This window comes from Microplitis demolitor, chromosome 9, assembly GCF_026212275.2.
Source record: "Microplitis demolitor isolate Queensland-Clemson2020A chromosome 9, iyMicDemo2.1a, whole genome shotgun sequence".
Classification (NCBI taxonomy): domain Eukaryota; kingdom Metazoa; phylum Arthropoda; class Insecta; order Hymenoptera; family Braconidae; genus Microplitis; species Microplitis demolitor.
Genome location: NC_068553.1, coordinates 11,693,600 through 11,721,477, shown reverse-complemented (window position 1 = coordinate 11,721,477; position 27,878 = coordinate 11,693,600). Strand labels below are relative to the sequence as shown.

General features: G+C 31.7%; 1 protein-coding gene across 1 annotated transcript in view; it reads right to left on the bottom strand.

Moving 5' to 3' along the window:
* The window catches only part of LOC103570411 (potassium voltage-gated channel subfamily H member 8), a 355,105-nt gene that overhangs the window by 22,658 nt on the left and 304,569 nt on the right, over positions 1-27,878 (bottom strand). Inside the window, exons 13-14 of the mRNA XM_053741792.1 lie at positions 25,467-25,716; positions 21,701-21,972 (exon numbers count right to left, since the gene is read on the bottom strand). Of these exons, the coding sequence (XP_053597767.1) occupies positions 21,701-21,972; positions 25,467-25,716 (522 nt within the window). The remainder of the gene's footprint in view (positions 1-21,700; positions 21,973-25,466; positions 25,717-27,878) is intronic.

The window sequence follows — 27,878 nt, the reverse complement described above, 5'->3', positions numbered from 1 at the left end:
CAGATAATTTTATATATCAGCGAGTAAAGAATCAGTTATTGACAAAAAATAGGTGAGGCTATCCAAGTGACGTGGACTGTATATATTGTAACGGGTTTTTCATCACCGGGGATCTACTGGAGCAAAGTCCGAGTACACGTACTATTTGGTAACCTTGTTCAAAAATTCAAATGATGGGAACCAGGTGATTCAATAATCACCAAATGAACCATTATCAAAAATACATCGGCTCAGGGTGGTGGATCGGGGAAAGGTCGGGCACTTAAGATTACGATGAATGATTGATCAGAATTATAAAAAAGAAAATTAGTCGTATATTAAATAACAAAATAATTGATCGGTTTCAAACAAATTGTCGGTTACAAGAAAATATAAATGACGCTGTTGGCTTGATCGATATAAACAAAATTATCAAAAAATAATCGTAGTTGATCGAAAACAAAGTCACAGTCGGTTGACGAAATAGAAATAAAATAATTTCATTGTCCGGAGACGCACATACAGCGTACGTATTAACGAAGTACTTGACGAGTGACGTCAGAGTATTCTTACATGGGGAGGCGACAAGACTGCTGTTGCGAATGAGATACAGATAATCCGTAATTCTCAGAATTGCTAGAATGAAATAACATAAAATATAAAATAATATTTTATTTCGGTAACGCGTTAAATTTCACTATCATACAGTTACTACGTGTAATTAATTATTAAATTAATTGTCATTTACACCGAACGCGTTCCACTTGTTTATTAAACAAAATCAGCCGATTGTACACTTCTTTACTCAGTTCTCATGTCGAGGCTTCGGCTTGTTCACCAAAACTTTGATTTTTGTTTACAAAATAGTCAGATTATTACACACGCAATAATTATTACTCGCAATTTAATTGTTCTGCCGTAAATCAAAATTGTTCTTTTTCGTCGTGAATCGAAGTGATCAACAATGTGGCTGTTCAGTTCGAAATATCCCGGATCACTCGTTTCAATCCATGCGGTGGATCGATTGCTCGGTCGGAGTTGAAATTTTTGATTCGAGATGTCACTAGTATTTGCTCATCGGGTAAATATTTATTACATTCAAATAATTTAAACCACGAGTCGATATCAAATATTTTATCACGTTACAATATATATATGGGGCATTCCACGCCAAATCGGACGGTTTTAAGAATTATAATTTTTAATTTCCGTCATTATTCGATATTTTTTAGTAATCATCAAAAAACTCATCCTCCTATATTTTGAGATTTTTTTTATCATTTTGGTTCAAAAGATATGAAATTTGAAAAAAAAACCGCTCTTTTCATGACTTTTTTGCTTATAACTCTTGGAAAAATATTTTAAACAAAAAAACTCAAAAATTAAACAAGTTTCATTATTTCATGTGCTTTTGAAAAAAAAAAATACAATTAATTTTTTAGAAAAATTTTTCCGCGGTATTTTTAAGTTTTAAAATTTTAAAGTCATTCTCTTAAAATCATGCATATTTTGATTTTCCTGAAAATTTGTGTCAACAAACTACTATCTATTCCACAACTTTTTAGGTGATTCTGGTCATGGGATCTCCGTGGCTACCATTTTTTTCGATTATTGAAAATTAAAAAAATTTTTTTTTCGCTACAAATTATTATACGTACTGATTTTTGACGCTATACACTTACTTTTCTTACATATTAAAAATTGATTTCGATATTTTTTGTTTTGAGTAGAGATTTAAAAACAGTAAACGAAAGTTAATGCTATTTATGAGCAGTTATAATAAATGTTTGAGAAGCAACTATTTTAAAGCAAAAGAAACATTAGATTTGGTATACAATTCAGCTAAGATCATTACAGGAGCTCAAAAATATCATATAATTATTCGATAGAGCAACGAAAATGTATTACAAACGTTTTTAATTATTTCTGTGTTCTTTCAAAAATTTTACATTAACAATTGTTTTATGAACTAAAGCACTCTTTAGTTAATATAGCTCCGTCGCTTTATCGAATAATTATATGATATTTTTGAGCTCCTGTAATGATCTTAGCTAAATTGTATACCAAATCTAATGTTTCTTTTGCTTTAAAATAGTTGCCTCTCAAACAGTTATTACAACTGCTCATAAATAGCATTAACTTTTGTTTACTATTTTTAAATCTCTACTCAAAACAAAATATAACAGGGCTAAGCTCTTACTCTGGTCGTCCATAAATTTCCTTTTTTTTAAGGGTGCCACTGGAAGTGATAACGGCCTCCCCGAGCCGGATCTTAGAGAACGTCAGGGTCGGTGTAATTTATTTAATTGTAAGAGAAGGATGAGGAAGGATAATTTATAAATAAGTTAATAATTTCAATTAACAATTTAAACCTTTATTTATTCAATTAACCTTTACCTTTTGACCTTTATAAACCTTTATACCTTTATACCTTATATCAACCTAACAAATCTTTATAACTTTTATAAACCTTAGATACTTTTCATAAACCTTATAACCTTCTATAAACCTTAGAACCTTTTATTACCTTATAACCTTTTCACTTATAAACATTATATTTATTACTTATAATTTATTAACCCGCAGTAATTCATTTAAACCTAATTCAATTAATACCCGCAATATTTTCTTTATTAAAATTGGCCAACTACCTTAGGCATTTCCACACACTCACACACATAATTATTTTAAACATCACTCAACCTTCGCGATACTTAATTACTAGATTTACCATTAAAATCTATATTTATCACTCACACACTCACCCAGTCTCCTGGATTTATTTTCACACACTGAATTTTTTACAGTAAAATTTTCCCCGCAATAAATAAATTAATTGGTTTTGGAATTTATATAATTGTTTATTAATTTATTATCTAATTTTAATCTTCCTTAATTCTTATTTTCCTTTTTTCTCTTTCGTCACCAATTAATTTTAGTCCAATAATATAACGACTTTTTACTCAGTAATTTCATCACCACGTTACTAATTTATTCAAACTCAAAGTTCCGCCATTATAATTTATTCGTTTTTTCCACATGCTCTTTTTCAGGTTTTTTGATTATCACAACAATTATTCTTAACCTATTTTCTTAATTCCTTTAATTTAATTATCATGTTTTATTTAATTAATTATTATATTGTTATTATTAATTAACTTACTTTTTACTTATTTAATTATTTTATCGGTGACATTGACCGCGGACCTTTTACAACTTTTTACCGAGACAATTTATTATTAATTTTATTTATAATTGTTTTATTTTTTTTATTATTAAGATTACTTATAATTAATTAATTTTACGACTAGCAATTTGTGACTCGATTCTGCGGTTTCCGGTACGTGAGTTACATGATCTATCTGGAAACTTCTAGAATATTTCCGGGTACCTGCCTGGAAATGTTTTACTACGCAATAGTTCTGGCTACCCGCCTGGAGTTTATTAATTAATCATTTTTGTATAAATTAATACCAGTTTTATTTAATTATTTTAATTTATAAGTAATAATTTTATGAAAGGTTCGACGCGATGCTACTAGACGTATACTATGTATTTAAATAAAATTCTCCGGTTTACCACCTGGAGTAAATTTTATAAATACCTTTACAACAATTCCAATCTCAAGTTTCTTTCCTCGTCGTGTCTTTGTCCTGGTCTCGTCCTATTCTAGTAATTGTACTGGTTCTTGTAAATTATCCGCGTCTCGTTTCTGTCTCGTCTTAAATAACCTAATTACCTAATAAATAATTTACGGCGTCTGTCCTGGCGTTCGTTCTAATGTTGTACGTCTCGACTCGACTAGGTCCGTTCGGTCCAGTCGTTCCGGTCACTAATGTCGATTCTTGTTCCGGTTCCAGTTTATACTTACTCGCTCTCCACTTGACTTCGGACTACTACTTAGTTCAAATGGGGGAATGACGTCGGAACATTGGGAATTTTCACATCCGGACGACTAGTCGGATTATAGATTTTATTTTGACTTAACTTGTAAGCGGTAAATTAAAATTTACCCCGTTACAAAAAAATATTGAAATCAATTTTTAATATGCAAGAAAAGTAAGTGTATAGCGTCAAAAATCAGTACGGATAATAATTTATAGCGAAAAAAAAATTTTTTTAATTTTCAATAATCGAAAAAATTTGTAGCCACGGAGATCCCATGACCAGAATCACCTGAAAAGTTGTAGAATAGATAGTAGTTTGTTGACACAAATTTTCAGGAAAATCAAAATATGCATGATTTTCAGAAAATGACTTTAAAGTTTTAAAACTTAAAAATAACGCGGAAAAATTTTTCTAAAAAATTAATTGTATTTTTTTTTTAAAGCACATGAAATAATGAAACTTTTTTAATTTTCGAGTTTTTTTATTTAAAATATTTTTCCAAAAGTTATAAGCAAACAAGTCATGAAAAGAGCGGTTTTTTTTTAAATTTCATATCTTTTGAACCAAAATGATAAAAAAAATCTCAAAATTTAGGAGGATAAGTTTTTTGATGATTACTAAAAAATATCGAAAAATGACGGAAATTAAAAAATAAAATTCTTAAAACGGTCCGATTTGGCGTGGAATGGCTCATATGTATATTAGGGTGTTTAAAAAAATACAACAAATATTTTTTTTTTTTATGGTGTCCAAAAATTGAAAGTATAACTAAAAATAAAAATTTTGTTACCAACCGGGGCTCTTAATAATGATATTAAGGTTTGCCTCAATCAATTTTTCTATTTTCCATTTAAATAACACGAAGAAAAAAAATTTTTTTTTTTAGAATTTTCTAGCTCACAAATCAATCAACGAATTTTTATGTCTAACAAATTTTTTTAGAGGAAACTTAACGTTCTACATAAAAAGTTTCTTATCATTTTTTGATAAATCCTACTATTCAAAAGTGATTTAAGCTTTAAGTCAAATTTATCGTAAATTTTAAGATTTTTTTACTTTTCCGATGAATCTATCAGTCTTATCAAAAAATGTTGTAAGAACTATTTTGTAGATAATTTTATTCCTTACAAATTATTATAAACAAAGTTTTTCGAAATTCCGCATTGTTCACAAGTTATTTGCATTTCAATGTCAGCTCTTAAAAACAAATAGAAATCTATTTTTCAATTAGTAAGTACCTTGTAATTTCTTTGTCGCATCTTTACTTGATAACCCCCGGTAGTTGTTCGTCGCCACGGTAGACAACATTTACGTGTGTGACTAGCACACAGATAAACGTCATTAATTGACTATCAATCATTGCACTGAATGATACATATAATAATATAAATAATTTATTGCTAGTTTTCTTTTATTTTCTTATAAAGTATAATTGGAAATTGAGAATATAGATGAGATGTCCTGTGTTTTTTTTTGTTAGGTAATTCTTACGTACAGTATATAGAGATGTATATATACATATATAACAAATCAGCCGGTGGTAGTTAGACGCGGCACATATTTTTTTTTGAGTTTACTGTACTTGAGTGGAAAAATTCCTCAAGTACTGACATCATCATCCGGATGGAAATTCCCGGATTATTATTATAATTATTTAACTTATTCTTATATTATTTAGGTAAAATATTTATGAAAAATCTTTAAGATATAATTGTTATCATTTACTTTATTTAAAATTATTTATTGTTTTATTTAACTTATATCATTTACCCCAGTGGTCAATTAAATTAATTAATTTATCATTAATTATGATTATAAAAATTATTACTGTATTAGAAAAATTTATTTTATTTGAGTGTGTGTGAGGGTAATTCCGTATCTTTCTCTCTCTCAAACGTGTTGAGAGATAACATGGCATAAAATTATTGTTATTATTTTATTATTTAAATTACTTCAGACGAAATAATTTGTTTATTCTGTTTAAATTAAAAATCATTTTTGTTTATTGATTATTACTTATATACATTAAACTCATATATTAGTTATTCAGAACTATTTTGGTTTATATAAGTTCACCACTCCCAAGGGTTAAATTATTATAACTTTTATGAAGTGTTTACTGTACAATAGCCAGGTATTAATGATCATTGTTTTAATTAAACTAAATCTTGTAACCGAGTGAGAATTATCTTTTTTTTTTTTGCTTTATATAAAATTAAATAAGTGAAAACCAACAGTTGTCGGGGAAATTCAATATTTATTTTCCCTGGATCTTTTATCGCTTTAGTCCTATTTTTCTTATTCTTATTTATTATTTTCTATCATCATTTACTGTTTATTTAATTTTTATTAATTCATTTGATTGTTATCCACCTCGATATAAATTGCATGCTCGGATCTTCCCTCGTAGATTTTTTCCGTTGTATAATTATTTTGTCCGTTTTATATAAACGGTCCGGCACCCCGTGCACTACTTCAGCCTGAAGAGCTGGTCCAGGCACAACGATTATTTATTTATTGTTTAAAATTATTATTTTATTTATTATAACTTAATATCGTTATTTATAGATATTTAAATATTATTATTTTGAGTCGTATTTATTATTTTTGCTTATAATTTTTTTGATACACGTGGGTGACTGCATACGGCTTACCGGATTGATCCGCGTCTCCGTCAAAAATTTTAATACAGTATTCATTATAACTAGATGGTGTTTTTTCCCTGTAGAGCAATAGATAGATGTGTTAGGGCCATAACGGAAACGAACCAAAATTGGAAACAATTTTAACTTCAATCAAGTTCGATCTTCCCAACACAATTTTTTATCGGGACGATAATTTTATTGAGAAGGGGGTAGTGTGACTGATCATTTTCAATATTTGAATATCTATTAAACAAGTGCATTCTCCTTCTGTTTTATAGAAACGCTGGAAAAGTCAATTATTCATAATTTGGAAACTAAACAGTGAACAGCTTATAGTTTAATATGCATTCATTCTTTGCCTTTTCTTTTACTACTGTTAATTGTGTTGCTGCTATTTCTAGTTTCAGTGAGTTTAAATCGTTATATAATAGACTGATAATTATCAGTTATCAGATATGACAATATTTAGACATTTAACATTACAAATTGTTCAGTAAAAGATAGTAGTTGTGTATAGTTATAGATAATATATATTACTCACAAGAAAGGTATCCCAAGTGTCCCAATCCGTTTTCGATGGGACCGAAATATACTCTTCTCTGTCAAAATCTAGGAAACATGTTTTTTTTAGTTGTGGAAAAACATATCTAGGGTGTGAACCACCCCTTAGAGTTTAGGCTCCGAATAGGTGTTTTTGAAGTTTTACATATTTCCTATTTAAATAATCGAATGAAATGAACGGCATCATTTTCAAGGTGAGAAATTATGAAAAATGATTTTGATTAATTGAAAAAGTCATTAATGGAGCAAACGCTATAGGGGTAGAGATTCACAAAACTTAAAATAAAAACTATTCAATGGATTGTAATGAGATGAGTGTTGATCAAAAGAGGGAAAAAAAGAGAGTACGTCTTTTGAGGTTTTTGCAAAAAATCAAGATTAGAGGGTAGACACCCCTCAACCACATCTACATCCACCACCAAGGAAACATCAATAGTATGATCAGCTTTGGTTTTAATTAATCGAGAATTACTTTTTCATACACTATTAGCAGTGAGGATGTAATGATAATATTATTTTTCTATATTTTACTTACCTTTCTACTTGTAATTCTACAAGGAAGATATCACATGTGATCGACCCCGATTTCGCTGCCGCTGATGTATGTTAATCGACATGAAATTCTAAGAAATCATAACTTCGAAAGAGTAAAAAAAAGGATATACGTGTTATGGTCCCGGGAAAAAATTTTATGAAATTTTGTGAAATATCATAAAGTTTCATAAAATTTTAACCAATTCTATGAAAATTTATTAAGTTTTACATGATTGTTATCGAGATCTCAAGGGGTTATTGGTATAAAGTATTATATATTTTTAATAAATTTTATAAAAGTTTATAAAATTTTTAAAAAATTTATGGAATTTTATCAGGAATGATGAGACAATTCTATGAAATTTTATAAAATTTCGTCAAATTTCGTAAACGGTCAAAATTTCAATTTTGCAAACTTTCAAAAAGTTCGGCATAATTTCATAAAGTTTTATAAAATTTCATAAAATTTTCCATATTTTTTGTAAAGATCTCAAAGAGTTATCGGTATGAAATTTCATAAAATTTTATGAAATATATGAAACTCTATGAAATATTGTGAAATTCTATACTTCGTGGAATTATACATAATGGAAGTTTCGGCCTTACATAAAATGTTACAAAATTTTATTAAATTATGTAAAATTTTATGAAAATTATCTCTTAGATTTTAATAAATTTTTTTAAATATTTAAAAAATTTTATAGTTCTATAAAACTTTACATAATATAATGGAGTTTCATAAAATTTTATATAATTTCATAATATTTCAAAAAAATTTATAAAAGTGTTACCAATATCTCCTTGGAATTTTGATAACAATTATGTAAAACTATGAATGTATACAAATTTTATCACTTTTTACAAAACTTTATAAAATCCTACCCGGTCGGCAAAAAGCTATCATAAAGATCTCACAACGATAACATTTGATGAATCTGATAACTTTAAGACTTATCTAAGATAAAGATATCAGAAAGATATCTTCCGCACCACTTACTGTCATCTTTCAGATCTTGTCGAAAAGTAATCAGAAAGATTATATTTTTCTGATGTCTGAAAGATAGCGAATCAATGAAATCATCAAGTTATCTCTAATTAAATATGATTTAGAGATTACGTAATTATAGTTAATATTTTAAATTTTTTGTTATTTTTTATAAAACAGTGATTCTCTCCAAATTATAAAATAATTTAAGTGTAGTTAATAATAATAATTTAGTTTTGATAATAATACTCATAATAATAATAACAACAGAAATAATAATAATCTTCAACTTCACTTTAACTTGTTTATCACCATGACCACTATTGTCACTACTAATATCTCCTCATTATTATCACTGTTAGTATGTATACTATCATTGTTACTATAATCCAATTGACATATACGATTAACTTCAAAGATTGGAAAGGAATCCCGGGAAAAAAAATTCATGCATGGTCATATATGAGCACAGAAATGAGGTCATCTATGATCATATATGAAAATTGGCCATGTCTGATCATACATAATTGAATATGATTATATAGATTAAATATGATCATATATGATTTAATATGAGCGTATATGATTTAATATGAGCGTATATGATTTAATATGATCGTACATTCATGCCACAAACTAAAGGAATAAAATAATTTTAGAAATTTTTCGGGATTTTTGCAAGACTGTAACAACTTGAAAAATAGTCATATCAGGATTTTTTTAAAAAAGCGTTTTATAGTTCGAAATCTAAAAAATATCGAACACAAAATAACGAGATTCAATTTTTTTTTCGTTGATTCTTTTTTGAAATTTTTTTGAAACTTTTTTTTGTCTTTACCGTGCATTTGCTGAGTAACCAATGCAAAAATGTAAGAAAAATAAAAAAAAAATTTTTTTTTCATTTTGATTATGATTATGTTACGTTTTGGCTCTAATTAAATTTAAATAAAAATTTTAGAAAATTTTTTTTTGAAGCCTTGAATTATTTATTCGCCACGGTGGGCAAATAAATGGTCCGGCACTTCTTAGAATCATAAATAAATAATAAATTAGTAAATCGTTAATTTGTCGGCGATATTATTTTTTTTCACCGCCAACAATCTAACGGAAATCTCTTGTGATAAGAAAATCGCCGTGGCTCGCGGATAGTCTAAACAGATGACGACGCATGAGACTCGGGTCACGACGATTCTCTCATAGGAAACCTGAGATGCAACGTCAACACTTTGATGAATGTATTTAGTCGAACAAAAGCAGATTCAGTCAGTTGATGGCGAGATCTCGAAGAGCACGAAACTCTGTACAGTCAACTGACTGATTCGCTTGTCTCACTCGGTTTAAAGCAATAAAACCTAAAATTTAACCTTAACATAAATCTTCGTCTAAGAACCTTAAAGGGGTGAGCGCTTACTAGCGGTTCCACCCTTCATTTGCTCAGAGCGCTAATCAGCAGTTCGAGCTCTTTTTCCTCCTATCATAACAACTTTTATGCCTCGAGGCCAACGAAGCAGGAGATCAGGACGTGTTGTACAGCTTGGTCACGTAATTCAAGGCTTTATCGCGGACCTTACACAAGGTCGACCGAGAATAAAATCTGAGGAAGTTCTTATCGAGCCGGTAACGTTAGTAGTACCGCAAGTGATCGCCAACGATTCGATTGAGACACCAAAATCCGGTGCTGTTGAGCTTCCGAGCGCGTGTGTTGTTGAGCCTCTGAGCTCGGGTGTTGTTAAGCCTCTGAACTCATGTGTCCATCCACCTAGCGAAAACATCCCGTTCCACGACCCTTGTTACAGGTACTATTCTGAGGCCTATTTCTAGGCCACCAGCAGGGACGCGTACGCACCAGCGGTGGAGAAGAAACTACGAAAAAAAAAAGAGATTATTTGAACCGACTTATGGGACCTATAATCTCCACCATGGTAAGCCCTTGAACTTTTTCTTGTATAAAATAAAGAAAGGTCAAGAGCTGACGCATCTGGGGTTTATCGACGCCCTATCAACGTCAACCTGGTAAATTTAAAATCTCCTGTCCAATAAATAGATAGAGCAAGAATGTAACAATTACACAATTAAAAGAACAAAACTTGTTCTTTTAATTGTTTAGCAAAACTTTGATCAATCGACCCCAAAAAACGGTTCAATAGATCGATTTAAAAATTTGCAGGATTATTGAGGTTATATTGCGCTAAAAAAGTGCCTGGCAACTTTAGTCTTTTCATCGATATTTGCCGAGTAGCAGTTGATTTTACTAAAAAACAAAAAAAAAATCGGTCTATCGGTCGACCCTGCAAGCCAGCCTCAAAACTACCCGCAATTTCCGAGCTTCTTCAGCTGGAAAACATTGTTATGAATACATTTTTAAGCTCTTCGAGCTCGAAAATACTGTTGTATGCCATTGTTCTCGGAAAAAACCGTTTGTTAGCATTTCTTTCTCTCACGATATCCTACGAAAAAATTAACCGATTAAGATGGTCGAGGCAGCAATTGACGCGTTTTATCAAGTTTTAGAGCTGCTTAAATTTTGAAATTGATCGGATGAGTCGCTTCGAAGATAATCGAAGAAAACCGTTTTTCACCATTTCTTTCTCGATCGATTTCTTTCAAACGAATAAACTGATTGAGATGGTTGGGGCGGCAATCGACGCGTTTTATTGAATTCTTGTGCTAATTAGATTTTGGAATTGATCGATCGAGCCATTTCTAAAAAAATTGAAAAAAACTGAAAAAAAAAAAAATTTTTTTTTTTGTTTTACTTCCATATCTTAAAGTCTATTTGATCGATCGATTTGAAATTATCAGAAAAGTTGACGACCAACAAACTCTTTCATTGCCACCTCAAACATTGTAATCAGTCAGTTCATCAAAAAAAATATTAAGAGTTTACATCGATACACACACACACACACACACACACATACATACAGACACTCGGACATACTTCTGAAAATAGTCAGAGTAGCTTCCTAGGAACTTAAAACGTCGAAGTCTGATGAAAACTCGATTTTCGAAAATCAGGGCGAAACCAATAACTCCCCGAATTTTTGAAAATTAATAATTTTCTTAGCGAAAAGTTCAAAAAAACATTTTTTCGTACTTCTAATGGATGTTCAAAATAAAAATCAAAATTTTTTTTCCAAAAATTGATGAAAGGGTCTTGTAGAGAATTTATTCAAGCTTCTAACGCCGCTCTCAAATTTACTGCGCGATCATTGGTACCTGAAATATCGATGATCAAACCCAAAAGGATTAGTTTTTGTTTGATGGCCGATATCTCAGTGACATATTGTCGCACGATTCTCTAAAATAATGCAAATTAAAGTTGATTAAAATATGCCAACCGACCTATGCATTGGTTTAGCCGAAAAAAATTTTTCGTAGCCCGTGGACTCTCTCAAAGAATAGAAAATATTTAAAAAAATTTTCTCCCACGGTATTTCTCATGTTTGTGCAATAGCTGAAACTCAAAAGAAATTTTGATGAAAATGCGCCGAAACTAAAGATTTAAGCTATGAAACGCTTTTTTTAAAATCCTGATACGATTATTTTTCACGTTGTTGGAGTCTTGCAAAAATCACAAATAATTTTCTAAAATTTTTCTGTTTCTTTAATTCATGGCATGAGTGTATATGATATACATGTAGGTTTGACAAAAATTATTTAAACTGTAATGGGGTAGAATGCTTTATCATTCCGTTCAAATTTAAATTCGACTCGTGCCAAAAGATCCGGCTTCCTTCGTCAACAACTGCCACTACGGAAGTCAGTATAGCCACTTATGCTCCTGGGTCGCTGTGGTCAAGTTCCTTGACGCTTGGTTTGAGGGATTGGCCAGCCTGAGTCGAGAGGGGTACGAGGCCCAGAGACAACGAATGGTCGTTCTCTTGGCTCGCAGCAACCACCGTGGACAGACGCTTTTCCCGACTTCTACTACTACGGCTGCTATTGCCACTATCTTTATTGTCACTGTCTACTGGCTACTACAGACGCCATTAAGGGCCAAGAGCTTATAAGCCCAGGTGTCACGTGGAAGCTTATTAAATTAAGTTTGTCTTAAATATAATTTATTGGACTTGGAGGATCTTGAGGATTTCGAGTCTTGGAGGATTGGAGGATTCAAGGACCGGAGGATATTGGTTGGGAGAGGAGGTTGGATCGGCGGAAGGAGTTTTGAAAGAGTTTAAGTGAGTGGCGTTAGTTTGTCAAATATAAATAGTTAAATCACTAGAGTCAGTTATAATTAAATTTTTTCAGTCGAGTAATTGTAAAAATTGTGATCTAATAAGTCGAGTCATTTATCACAGTCGAGTCAGAAAAATTTATTCAGTCACGTACGTCGAGTCAGTTCCATCAGCCATTCAAATCATATTAATTAATTGTCTAGCCTTATAAACCTTTCTGATAAGTTGGTATAAGATCTCTCTCTTAATTTTAATACTGCGTAGTCCAGTACGGGGTTACCCTTGTCCTGAGATTCCACTGAGCATAGCTGGACAGGTACGTAAAACACCTTAAGTTTTACCCATGTGTGGGCACTTGTTTTATCAAGACCACAATCTATTGATAGAATAAGTGTACCCATTACAAAACTAACGAAATAATGTTTTGATTTTACTGCTCATTAACATTCATTGACATTGATTTATATATAGTTATTATTCACTATACAAGGAAAAATTGAAACCCGACTGGTTCTGGTGCGCACGGTAACCAGTCGTGTCTAGCACCAGACTCAGCCTGGTGCAGCACTCGAACGGCTACACCGTAATCAGTCGTGTGCAGAACAATATTGATTCGTGTGTGCACATGAGTCAGTATTGTTCTGCACACGACTGATTATGGTGCTGCCGTTTTTGCCGTTCGGGTGGCATACCAGACTAAGTACGGTGCTAGACACGACTGGTTCCTGTGAAACGCCGTAACTACTTATGTTCTGCTCACGACTCATTCTGGCGCAATACCGTAACTACTTGTGTGCTATACTCAAACGTTTGCTGTGTATAACTATCGAAGTACGGTTAAAAAAAATTTTAACATATTTCAAAAGTACTAAACCAAAATATTTTAAATATTTAAAATATATCGTCACACTCAAGCATAAAAGATGAAATATATTTATAAATATGTTACGTATTTACCTTAATATTTAAATGCTATTTCCAGACAGTATATTTGAAATATTTTAAAGATTTCAAAATATTGAGGTTTTGTGCTTTTGAAATTTATTGACATTTTCTTTAACCGTACTTCGATAGTTATAAACACCAATTGTTCGAGTGTAGCACATGAGTAGTTACGGAGTTGCGCCTGAACTAGTCGTGTGCTTGCCCTTATTTTATCTTGCACACGACTCAATGCTGCACAGGAATCAGTTGGGTTTTAATTTTTCTGTGTAATCATCATATATTGGCAAATCCATTACTTTTCAACGAAAGTGTGCGCACGTGGATCACCGATTTGGACGTTGATTGTTTACTGCAAAGGACGTCAGAAAAAAAAGTGATCCGGAAAATTTAAGCTCAATAACCCTAAAACTAACCACTGGAGAATTATTTGAAATTCCAAAAATATTAATTTTTTGGTTATTTTTAAAAATTAGCATCTCAGCTTCTATATAACTTAGAGAATCTTTTCTGGCGGCATTTTTTTCTGTGGGCACTTTACTTTCGAGAAAAAAATAAATATTTTCTCTAAATCAATATCCGGCTTAACTAGGAGCTTCCAACTAACCCACTGAATTATCAAAATTTTCCCTCTTTTTAAAATCCTCTCAAATCTACAGTTTACAGAGTAAAGGGATAAATAACAGCTGATATTTTTTGTGTAGGTGTATTCTGTTGATCTACCGTAATTTTTCTCAATTGCTTCTATTTCTTCTATATACAGCCATCCAAAGCCAATCAATTTTTCAAAAATCATTGTTATGTCCGACTCCGTAATCTTTTTTGATCACTCATGTTGAAAACTCCTGGGGAATAAGGTAAGAATATTCCATTTTCTATTGAGAGAAACGAGAATGGGTTTAATTGCGTGTTACCAAATGTTCGACCAGATTTCTTTCTTTCTGTCTTCATTCCCTTATTCTTCGTTTTCCACTTATTGTCAACTACGATCACTCTAATGCGCACAATTAGCATTGACTTAAATTAAGTTCCGTTAACGGGACATCTCTAAAGATGCAACTCACCAAAAAATCCCCCTTCTTAAACTCGGACCCCATGGTTGCAGCGTTCAAAATTTTTCTAGAGCAATTACTCTACCGAGCACCGGCTTGCTTTTCGATTACTAGCTGAATTCAAAGTTTTCAGTCAAGAGTCATAAGCCAGGTACAGCAGCATCCTCAATTCTGACATTTCATAAAACCGATAAAAATCGCTTTTATAAATCAGTAAAATAAATCATAAAAATCGCATCGTGAAGAAAAAAAATAGTTATACCAGTGAAATTATATTAAAATACACATGTATACATCTATATGTCTATATAAACACATCAGATCATCAGTTAGCACAAATAAAGCAATTATTAATTCGCATTGCGAGGAAAAAATACAATAAAAAGAAATAGTAAACAAATGCTTAAAACTAAAAATTTGTTTCCTTTAAAGAGCACCACCTCTATTTCCTATAAAGGAAAACCAAGGAACTTTGAAAGTCTTACATACAATAAAAATTTTCGTCTCAAAAGAAATAAAGCAAAACTGAAGAAAATATAAATAAAAAAAATCTGGGCGTCGGTTGACCCTGCGGGCCAGCCCCAAAACTTCCCGCTGTTTTCAACCTCAAAGAGCTCGAAAACATTAGTGTAGATATATTTTCGAGCTCGAAAATGCTATCACATGCCATTGATTTTTTACGATCTTTTCAATCTCTAACAAGTTACCTGTTATGCTGAAGATTGAAAATTTAAGAATTGAAAATCATTAATAAAGTGGTTTTTAAAATTCAATTCTTGATTATGTTCAATGAAATGAGTGTATTGAGACAGAAATCAATGTCAGGGATCAAAATCAAAATTTAAATGAGTTTTGACTCATGTAAGAAACAACAAAATATGAAATATCCGAGAAAAATATTAAAAACTACGTTTTATCGATTTTATTGTTGATAATATGATTTAAACTAATAACCGAGTTCGATGACACTATATGATCGAAAGAAACCATAAGAAGGATGAGTTGGTATAATTTCAGACACATGTTGGTAGGTTATATTATGATTTATCCGGAAAAAATAACATAAAATGTTATTTTTTTAACTTTTCCACGCCGATATCTTTCGAACTAATTAATAGATTTTGACGTTTGAGGTGGCAATCAGCGCGTTTTATTGAATTCTTGAGCTGATAAAAATTTGAAATCGATCGCGTCCGTCGTTTCGAAAAAATTGAGAGAGAACCGTTTTTCACCATTTCTTTCTTCAACGATATCTCGCGAACGAATGAATGGATTTTGATAATTGAGGCGGTAATCGACGTATTTTATTGAGTTCTAGAACTGATCCGATTTTGGAATTGTTTGGTTAAGTGATTTCAATGATATTTGCAAATAACTGTTTTTTACCATTTCTTTCTCCCGCGATATCTCTCGAAGAAACAAACCGATTGAGATGGCTGAGGTGGCAATCGACGCGTTTTATCAAATTCTAGAGCTTGTTAGATTTTGAAGTCGATCGTTCGAGTCGTTTCTGAGAAATCACTGAAAAACTAAAAAAAAATATTTTTTTTAACTTCCCGCTAAGGAAATCGACGATTTTCCAAAATTTCGGGAAGTTATTGTTTTCATCCCGATTTTCGAAAATCGAGTTTTCATCAGATGTCGACGTTTTGAGGTCCTAGGAAGCTATTCTGACTATTTTCAGAATGATGTCCGAGTGTGTGTATGCATGTATGTATGTGTGTGTGTATGTGTGTATGTAAACTCTTTGTAACTTTTGAACTAATGAATCGATTTGGACGGTTGAGGTGGCAATCGAAAGAGCTTGTTGGCCATCAAATTTTCTGAAAATTTCAGATTATTTGATCGAATAGACTCGAAAATATTTGCGAATTACGAAAAAAAAATTTTTTTTTAGTTTTTTATTGATTTTAAAAAAACGACTTATACGATCGACTTCAAAATCTAGTCAGCTCTAGTACTCAATAAAATGCGTCGATTGCCACCTCAAACATCAAAATCGGATAATTCGTTCGAGAGTTATCGCGGGAGAAAGAAATGGTGAAAGACGGTTATTTCTAAATATATTCGAAACGACTGACGCGATCGATTTCAAATTTTAATCCGCTCTAGAATTCAATAAAACGCGCCGATTGCCACGTCAATTATTAAAATCGATTGATTAGTTCAAAAGATATCGGCGTTGAAAAATTAAAAAAATAACATTTCATGTCATTTTTTCCGGATAAATCATAATGTAACGTACTAAAATGTGCCTGATATCATACCAACCCATCTTTTTTATGGTTTCTTTTGATCATATAATGTCATCGAACTTGGTTTTGAGTTTAAATCATATTATCAACAAAAAAATCGATAAAACGTAGTTTTTAATATTTTTCTCGGATATTTCATATTTTATTGTTTCTTACATGAGTCAAAACTTATTTAAATCTTGATTTTGATCCCTGACATTGATTTCTGCCTCAATACACTTATTTTACTGAACATAATCAGGAACTAAATTTTAAAAACCGCTTTATTGATGATTTTCGATTCTTAAATTTTCAAACTTCAGCATAATAGGTAACTTGTTAGAGCTTGAAAAGATCGTAAAAAAACAATTGCATGTGATAGCATTTTCGAGCTCGAAAATATATCTACACTAATGTTTTCGAGCTCTTTGAGGTCGAAAACAGCGGGAAGTTTTGGGGCTGGCCCGCAGGGTCAACCGACACCCAGATTTCTTTTTCGTAATTCGCAAATATTTTCGAGTCTATTCGACTAAATGATCTGAAATTTTCAGAAAAGTTAATGGCCAACAAGCTCTTTCAATTGCCACCTCAACCATCCAAATCGATTCATTAGTTCAAAAATTACAAAGAGTTTACATACATGCACGCACACACACACACACACACACACACACACACACACACACACACACACATACACTCACTCGGACATCATTCTAAAAATAGTCAGAATAGCTTCCTACACCTCAAAACGTCGACATCTGATGAAAACTCGATTTTCGAAAATCGGGGTGAAAACAATAACTTCCCGAAATTTCTCAAAATCGTCGATTTTCTTAGCGGGAAGTTAAAAAAAGAGAAATACTACATTAATAAAAGTGTTATTGGTTGTGAGTGAATAGTTTAGTGTCGGTTCATATTTGTGAGCATAATTATATTCATATAAAAATATACAAAATTCAAATTTATATCCTAAATATTATAAAACAAAACAGTGTATTTAAAAGGTCAATTAATGATTAAAAATAAAAATACATTCTTTTAGAGATCATCATCTCTATTTTCTTTGAAGAAAAATAAAGGAATTTTATTTTTAATCGGTAGTTAAGAGTTTAAAATGAAGAAAACATAAAAGGTGCAAACTATCATTGTGTTTTGATTAATTAAAATAAGTTAGTACTATCATCCAACTCTCGCTCAAAAATCGGTTGTACGAGAGAGTATCAGCAGCTAATCCAAGGGTCAACGGCGAAGGAGTATTCAACAGATTAATAAAGAAGATTAAAGAGTATCAGCGTAAAGGTAAGAAATTTATAATTGACTTCTTTTCTTTCTCGACTCGATAACGAATTTTTAATCAGCTTCAAATTCTAATTGACAGTAAGGGTACTATAAATCGAAAATCATATATATTGATTAACATATTTTATATTAATCTACAGAGGCAACTCTATTTTGATAGAATTAGTTTTAAAAGAAAGTCCACATCGAAACGTATCCAAAAATAAATAAATTAAGTCTTGAATTAAACATTTAAGCCATAAATTGCATTTGTTAGTCCGGACGCCTAATCCACGCAAATCAATTATTAAATAAAAAGTCGGACATAACATCGTTATATTCAGATGGCTATTACTTTTTTCTTCTAATTTCGATATGCTTTGAATTTTCAGGAAAGTTGCTTTGTTATATCCCTAAAAAAACTTGAAATTTTCAACTTTGGTATCTAGCTTAGATCCTAATTATAAATTGCAAACTTTCCGAAAATTGTTTTGATTAAAATAATTTTTACGAATAAGTTTTCATATATCTAATGAATTATTTATTTGCTTTCAAGTTTGTTATGAATATAATTGAAATTTTTCATAAGCAGTCTATTAAGTAAATATTTAGTGTTTATGATCGCTATGATTGTCCCTATTAATTTTTGTAGAATAACATATTTTAGCGGCCGTGGAATTGGGAGTAACATCCTGGGATCTCTTTCGTGTAGAATTAAAAGTAAAAAGGATAGTAAAATATAGAAAAATAGTATTATTTATAACGGCGGGCCCTAGTTACTCCGTTTCGATTAACAACAAACCACAGTTGATTAAATTTTCCCGAATAAATTCAAATTAAATAAATAATTTTGAAATTATAAATTATAAATTATTTATTATAAATATAAATTTAGATTTTCTGCTGCTGGTTCTGATGTCGGGAAAATAGATCTCAGAAGTAGGTAGACTCGTCCCGCACCAGGCACACGGCTAAAAGTAACTTATTTTACGAGACGCTGGTGATATGCGAATTAGTTGGCACACTCACAATAATTACAATTCTTTTATTTAACCGGAATGCCCAAAATTATATATACAGAAGTTTCCCCTTTTTATTATTTTAAATTTATAATTAATTAATTAAAATATTAGCGTCCAGCAATAAATTTATAAATTATTGGAATGTGCAAAGATTTATTGGACGTGTTTGGGAGGAAGCAATCAGTAAAATTTCGCGATGCATTGAAAAAAGAGTAGATTCAAATATGCAGGTATAAATATGTAAATATAGAGGATCAAATCACGATCGACTTACTGGTGAAATTGGTCGACGGTTCATCTCTGCTGCGGAAAACATTGAAGTCCGTTGGATCCTTGGGCTGGGTGTCAGCGTCAGCAGGTTGTCGGCGAAGAAGATCACATAAACTCACTTAACACACTTGGCTTATATATTTTAACCAGATATCAAATTTTAATTAAATGTTCAACTCAGTGTATTAAGTGCAACACCACTCATATAAATTTTTGAGATAAATTTTAAACTCAGGTAGAATTAGCAAAAAAGAAACCGAGCGTAGATAATCAAACACGTCCGTTCAATCACGATTCTCCAACTTAAGTGTCGTCTCGGGTCAACTCATCTAAGACAGCAACCTCCGTTGACCCCACTTAATTATGCGCAATGACCGATTTACGGTCGCCTGCTGCACGAAGTCAACTCCTGGATCTCTAGCACAGAGACTAGGCTGCACTTGGGAATCAGAGCAAAGAAAGAGAGAGAGAGACAGAGCAAAAGTGGAGACCAAGTCAGCGAGAGAGCCACACTCTCAGGTCGTACGCTGCTGTCTGGTTACATATTACCATGTCCTCAATGCTAAAAATGTATGAAACTACATTTCTTGGCAAATTAATATCAAAACTAATCGTCATATTGATGTTTTCTTGGTGACCAATGTAAATGAAATCGAAAGGTATTTACCGTCTAAACTTGATTTTTTGGAAAAACCTCAGAAGACGTATTCTCTGCGTCTTTTTCCACTTTCGATTGTAGCTGATTTTTTTAAAATCCATTGGATAGTTTTTTTAACTTCCCGCTACGAAAGTCGACGATTTTCGAAAACTTCGGGAAGTTAGTGTTTTCACCCTGATTTGCAAAAATCGAAATTTCATTAGGTGTCGACGTTTTGAGCTCCCAGGAAACTGTTCTGACGGTTTTCAGAATGATGTACAAGTATCTGTATGTGTGTGTGTGTGTGTGTGTGTGTGTGTGTGTGTGTGTGTGTGTGTGTGTGTGTGTGTGTGTGTGTGTGTGTGTGTGTGTGTGTGTGTGTGTGTAAACTCTTTAAAAATTTTTAATTAATGAACTAGTTTAGATGGTTAAGGCGGCAATCAAACGAGCTTGTTGGCCATCAACTTTTCAAAAATTTCAGATCATTTGATTAAGTAGACTCGAAAATATTGGCGAATTACGTAAAAAAATTTTTTTTCAGTTTTTTATTGATTTCTCAGAAATGACTTACATGATCGACTTTGAAATCTAAGCAGCTATAGAACTTAACAAAACCCGTCGATTGCCGCCTGCGCAATTTCAATCGGTTTAATTGTTTGAGAGCTATCGTGGGAAAAAGAAATAGTAAAAAGCAAATAATTCCAAAATGTTATCAGATCTAGAACTAAATAAAAGACGTCAATTGTTGCCTCAATAATCAAGATCGGTTGATTTGTTTGCGAGATGTCGTGGGAGAAAAAAATGCTAAAAAACGGTTTTTTTTCGAAAACAATGGCATACAAACGTATTTTCGAACTCAAGGAGCTTCAAAATCTATGCACAATAATGTTTTAGAGCTCAAAGAGCTCGAAAACAGCGGAAAGTTTTGGGGCTCGCCCACAGGGTCAATCGATAGACTGATTTTTCTGTGAAAGTTTTGTGAATTTCAACCCTTATAACTTTTGTTCTATTAATTACTTTATTATTAAACTAAAAACATTTTTTATAATTTCTCAAATAAGATGTCATTGGTCTCATTGATTTATTCAAACTGTAAGTATGCAAAACTTCAAAAAGACCCCTTTAGAGCCTAAACTCTAAAGGGTGGTTTCAACCACTAAACATGTTTTTCCACTGTTAAAAAAAATACGTGTTTCTTAGATTTCGATGGGGAATAACATATCTCAGTCCCATCAAAATTGCAGAGGGATTATTGAAATACCTTTCTTGCCAGGTGTACCTAACCGAGTCGAAAAAATTTTATGTTTAAAGATTAATGTTCAAGTTTTCAAATTTCGATGTATATGATAAAAGGTAAAATCTAATGCTATTAAATACAATATAATTTGTTTTTTTTAATTTTTTTTTTGCATCAATTTTAAGTTTTAGATTGAAAAGAGGAGTCATTTGAATATCTATAAGTGTCAGAAAAATTATTAAAACATCAAACCTCGGCTTCGTAACCTTCACGCAAATTGTGTGTAAGATCGTGTACAATTTCCCTGGAAAATTGATGCTGGTACTCAGGATAGAGGCGTAAAACGTCAATAAGACCTTGTATATTGATACATTTCAGATAGCAATATGTAAGTGCTTTTACATCGCAACTTGATTTAACAATAACGTCAACGCTACCACCTGATCCAACTCCGCAAGCTCCGCCACCATTGCCAGCATGTTGGAGATGCACGTTTATGTCACAGCCTATTAAGTCACCTTTTCCTGTTTTAAAATAATGTTATATATCTTTTCAGTAATTCTTATTATGAGTAAGATCACGTCAAGTGGAACCCCCATTTTCCGCTTGATCATGAAAATTAAGTCTATGTTTTTTTTTCTTATGTAGCCACTATGGAAAATTAAACCCTCAATCGATTTTTTAAAATTTTCATTTAACAACAAGTTTTTTTGCAATGTTAGAGACAAATTAATGAAATTTTCAGGATTTAATGTCTTAATATCTATATTTTATGAAAATATTAATAGCTTAAAATTCTTTGTTTATTTTCCTATTGTTAATTAACTTTTAAGTAAACAAATGAAAATTTTATTGACTTCTCAGTTACCAAATGAAGTTTTCATCTGTCACGGCTGCTACATTCAAAAATTTCTAATTTTTTTTTTTCCTCTCTTCCAAAATAAGTACACACTAAAACTTCCTCTACGTAAACTTTTTCATGTATAACGCCGACTTACTGACGCCAGAAGTCGTACCGGACAAATATACCTACCTGAGCGTTGTCAACGCTTTACAATTAAATCGTATGGTACTAATAGACCACGCGTATTATATATTTCTCTTTCTGGAAAATTCATCATTTTTACTTAACGTACTTTTAAAATTTATGTATCTGTTCCCATTTAATAATCTAAGCATAGAACAGCAGTCTTTCCTTTGATTTTTCATCTTGAAACTATAGACCACCCAACTCATGCGCACCTGCATGTGATTCTTGGGAATGAGAGAAAGCTAATGGAAACCTCCAAATTTATGGTTTCCTACACGAGCATGCTCGGCGACAGAGTGGCGCCAGGTCATCAGCCTACTTAATAGTCAAAATCTATTTCCCAGGGATCACACGTGTGCATGGGCCTAGAACTTTTGGGCGAGTCCGAGTCCTCTCGTATGAGAAACTGGTTACCACCACTTTTCATATGTGAGGATCATATAAAAAGACCATGGACTTTAGCTCATCAGTTCTTTTGGGAATCAAACTCTGAACTTTACTGAACTCCGAACACTTGACGGTGTTCGTGGCTAGAGGATTGGTATCTCGATTGAGCATTCGGTTAACGGTAGCTGGGCGTACGAACCGGACCTTGTTCGTCGTAAGCACTCGAATGATCGGTATATCATTTTCTACGAGTCTCAGGAGAATAATTGACGTGATATTAAATTCACCATTCGGTCAACGGTAGCTGAGCATACGAACCGGACCTTGATCGTCGTAAGTCGTGAATTAATATCAATCGGAAGCACCGGTAGCGTTGATTATCTTCATCTTATTTTGATTCATTTAATTTCATTTTATTTTTATATTGAATTATACCACGAGGAACGTGAAAAATCAAAGAATATTTTACCGCGATAAATGCGAAGATTCTGAATAATATTTTGCCGCAAAAAAGCGAAGAATTTGAATAATATTTTGAAATCCTTTCACCGCGGAAATACGCGAAGATTTTATAAATTTATATTTTATATTACCGCGAAGACGCGAAGAATTTGAAAACATTGAAATTATATTACCGCGAGAAGCGCGAAGACCTTCATTTTACTTTAACCTACGGAGATTTAAAAACGCATAAATATTGAAATTGATACAAGTATACTAAATAAATAAATAATTCGATAAATTAGAATCACATTAATTGACCGCGAGAACGCGTTGTGAATAAGTGTCCTGTGTTACTGCTGACAGTCCTGACACCTCACCAAATCCTGTTTAGGGAAAGTTTTAAACATTGTAACCATTTTTTGGTATTTTTATTTTAATATACTCTGAAATATTTGTAAACCATATGAATAAAACATTTACTTTTATATTTTGCGATTTGTAACCCTTTTGTATTTTGAGAATATTGAGTCCTTAATAAATAAACATTCGTTCACATAAAACATTTGAAAAACATTATTTATCAGATAATTTTACTTTAACAATAAGATACTAGCTTCACGAGGTTTTTTGACAGCCCACCTTCCTTTATCCCCTATTTTTCTACCTGTCTAGCCGCTCAGACCGTTAGTTTACAGTAGAGGGTACACAATCTTACGTTTACCGCTCGACATTTGATTGTGAAATTAGATCAGTCACATAATAAATTGGAAATCGTTTTGGGTTTTATCAATATTGTCTTCAACGATATTGTGTGGGCGCGAATTAAATATAAAATAGAATAAACTGAGCATTTGGTCACGTGAGCCCTGATCATAGGATCGGTTCTTGATCAATGTAAATACCCTTTTATTCACTATATTTTCTACGAATATCGTATCTACGCCCATCACGATCTGCAATCGTGACAAATCCATGGTTTATATGCGTTATATATTAAAGTTTAAGATCCCGAAAGAAAATTTCACTGCTCGGGATTAGTTAAAGCAATATGAATTTATTTATCACCACGCGCTGGTCTCTGAGCGCTCTTAATACAGTACGCGGCCAAGCATCTCAAGCTCTATTGCAGCTTTGGTCAGTCATAATTCAAAGTAAAATTTAAAAATATTATTATTAAACAAATTTTATTTTTTTGAAACAATTTCATGAATAATACAATAAAATAATTTTTTATTATTAAACTGACATCGGGAAAACTAACTAATAAATAAGTTTAATTATTAATTAGTTTTCTCTGATTGTTGTTTAATAAATAATTTATTTATTAATAATTAGTAAATAATAATTTATAAGTTAATATAAATTAATAATTAAGTTTAGTTATTAGTCAGTTTTTCCTGATTATTGTTATAAAATAACTGATGTTTCAATAATTTCTTAATAATAATTTATAAATTATTATTAATTAATAATCAGTTCAATAATAATCAGTTTCAGTTTAATAATAATAAATTATTTTATTTTATTATTCATGATACTGTTTGAAAAAAATAAATTTTGTTTAGCAATAACATTTTTAAATGTGACACAGAATTATGACTGACCAAAGCTGCAATAAAGCCTGAGACACTCGGCCACGTACTATATTGAAAGAGCTCAGCGACCAGCGCGCGGTGAAAAATAAATTAATATTGCTTAAACTAATCGCGAGCCGTGAAATTTTTTTTCGGGATCTTAAACTTTAATACATAACTCACGTAAACCATGGATAAAAACTTCATTTGGTGACTGAGAAGTCAATAAAATTTTCATTTGTTTACTTAAGAGTTAATTAACAATAGGATAATAAACAAAGAATTTTAAGCTATTAATATTTTTATAAAATATAGATATTAAGACAATAAATCCTGAAAATTCCATTAATTTGTCTCTAACGCTTGTTTTGGAATCTATTTTTTAATTACAAGTACTCGAAATTTTCATTGGAAAAAAAAATCGTTGTTAAAATGAAAATTTAAAAAAATCGTTTGAGGGTCTAATTTTTTATAGTGACTACGAAAGAAAAAAATACATAGACTTAATTTTCAAGAACAAGTGAAAAATTGGAAACCCACTTAACGTGATCTTACTCTATCTAAAATTTTATTTATTTGCTACCTAAAATGGCGACGACCATATTATTTTGTTCAACTTCCATAGAGCCGTTACATAAATAATAAATGTAAGAGAGAGCGTCACCTCGACGGACTAAATACTCTTCAGGTGCACAAAAGTTACTTTTTATATGGAGTGACAGCAATTTTTGACATCCCGGAGATGCAGTCGCAAATATTGGTAGACTTAATAATTCACGATGCAAGTGCATTGATACGTCACCTCGTAATTCTTCTGGAAATTCTTTCAAAGTCTGTAACAATTACACAAAAACTGAATGCATTGATAAAATACTAGAAAATTTACACTGTAAATGGTAAAAACAACCGCTTAAATAACAAAAGTATGAAAATTGCCGTTATACCCCGAGAAACAAATCATCAAACTTGATCATACATAATCATGCTTGAATATTTGACAGTAATCAGCGAACATGATCATGCATGAGAAAGCATAATCATGCCAGGCCAAGTATTATTACGTATTCCTATGGCTGGCAAATATTCATGCATGATTATGGCTGTGCAAATGTAATCATTTCTTACTAAGCAAGCTGATAGCTGGTAAGTATTCAGGCATGATTAGGTCCAAGCAAGCACAATCATTAGGATATTATTTAAAAAAAAAAATTAATAAATAAATAAAATGAAAGAAATAAAATTGGCAGTCATTAGTGACTGCTGGTAGAATTGAAAACTTGAAACTATGAATAACTTTGGTTTTCATTTCGGAATTTCAGATTAATTAGAGTATCAAAAATTTAAATTTCATGACTTATGAAGTGAAATCATTGTTATTAGTCTGGATGTCACATCTATCAACAATCCAAGTAACTATTATACATACTTATTCAACGCATGCCTGATTATCTCGCTTTATCATATCTGAATAGTGTATCAAGGTTTAGAGATCTTCGTTATCGAATCATGATACTGGGTTGTCACGCGGGGCAAATTACCCCGTGATATCTGTGAAGTTATCTGCAATTACCAGCAAACATCATTATTATTATTTGATTATTCCTACCCGATGCACCGGAGAGGAAATGCGCGCGATACCGGTGCAATAGCACCGGGTATCCTCTATAAAAGCGTCTGCGCGCCTAATTATCGATTATCTATCTATTATTATCAGTTCTTTATTAACGATGTATCAGTTATATTTGATACTTTATTTTAAAAAAACTTAGTGATAATGTTAGGATACATGTTCCTTTGTTTTACCTTATCCTCTTCCTTTCTTCGCTTAAGGACCCAATTCCCCTAATCCTTTTATCAGTTTAAGTATTGGAGTCATTGATAAATAATGATGCACTTATTATCATTGTCTATCACCGCAATTGTGAAGTCTGAGGTACAATTTCACTGACATATATGCCAGCTATCTCTTTGTATCGCGTAGTGATTTATACCCATAGGTAAAAGGACAAACAACAACCTGATTCAACATCTACATCAGCTAAGTATAGTAATTACATTATTATTATGAATACTAATTAACCGGGTATATTATATAAATTATTTAACACCTGATTCAGTGGCATATTATGCAAATATTTGCTATCTTTATTTATTATATACATTTCGTATATAATTCAGCCCCACTAATCCCGATCCTATATATGCACTCGCATATATAAATTTATGGGCAGACGAGCTATATTTCTTATTTAAATTTGATGAAGCTCATTTATTAAAGTTCAGCCTGCCCACTAAAGTGTTAGCTATAAACCCTCCATTAAATCTTGATTATGAAATAGAAGAAAAACCAATGTATGATATGCAGGTAAGTGAATTACAGCGTTGGGGTACCGGTCAACACTATATTCCGTTTTATTCTGCGACTTTATATTGTTTTGGAAGAGAGATAAATGTGGTTGAATAAATAAAATATCTCATAAAAAGTCAAAAAAACTTCAAATCATAAAGTCAGTGTGGGTGGGGGGTTACGAGGTGAATTTTCTGTACATAGTTAAAGGATTCAAAGTGTGACAGTCAGTAGTTATATCTGATAGTAATCAGTAAGAAAAATTTATCTACAAAATGTCAAGTGAATCAGGTGCGCTCCATCCTCTATTAAATGATGGGTTTGATGAAGAGCTCATAGCAATGTACGAAGTGTTTGAAAAGCAACAGGCAACTCAGGAGACTGTACGTGATAATGAAACCCCCGATTTATTTGATGATTCGGGGGAAGATATATATCCTGCATCTCAGGAAAATATATGTGAATCCAAGGTTTGCGTGGAAATTTAAAGACTCAAATCAGCAAAAAGAAGTCGTTAGCCCATAACTACACGGAGTTATGTAGATCTATATGTGCAGGTATTTACAAACTTAATATTATTATTTTTTCATATAATTCTATATTAATTTAATGATTATTTTCAATATGGAGGCCCACATAAATTTCAAT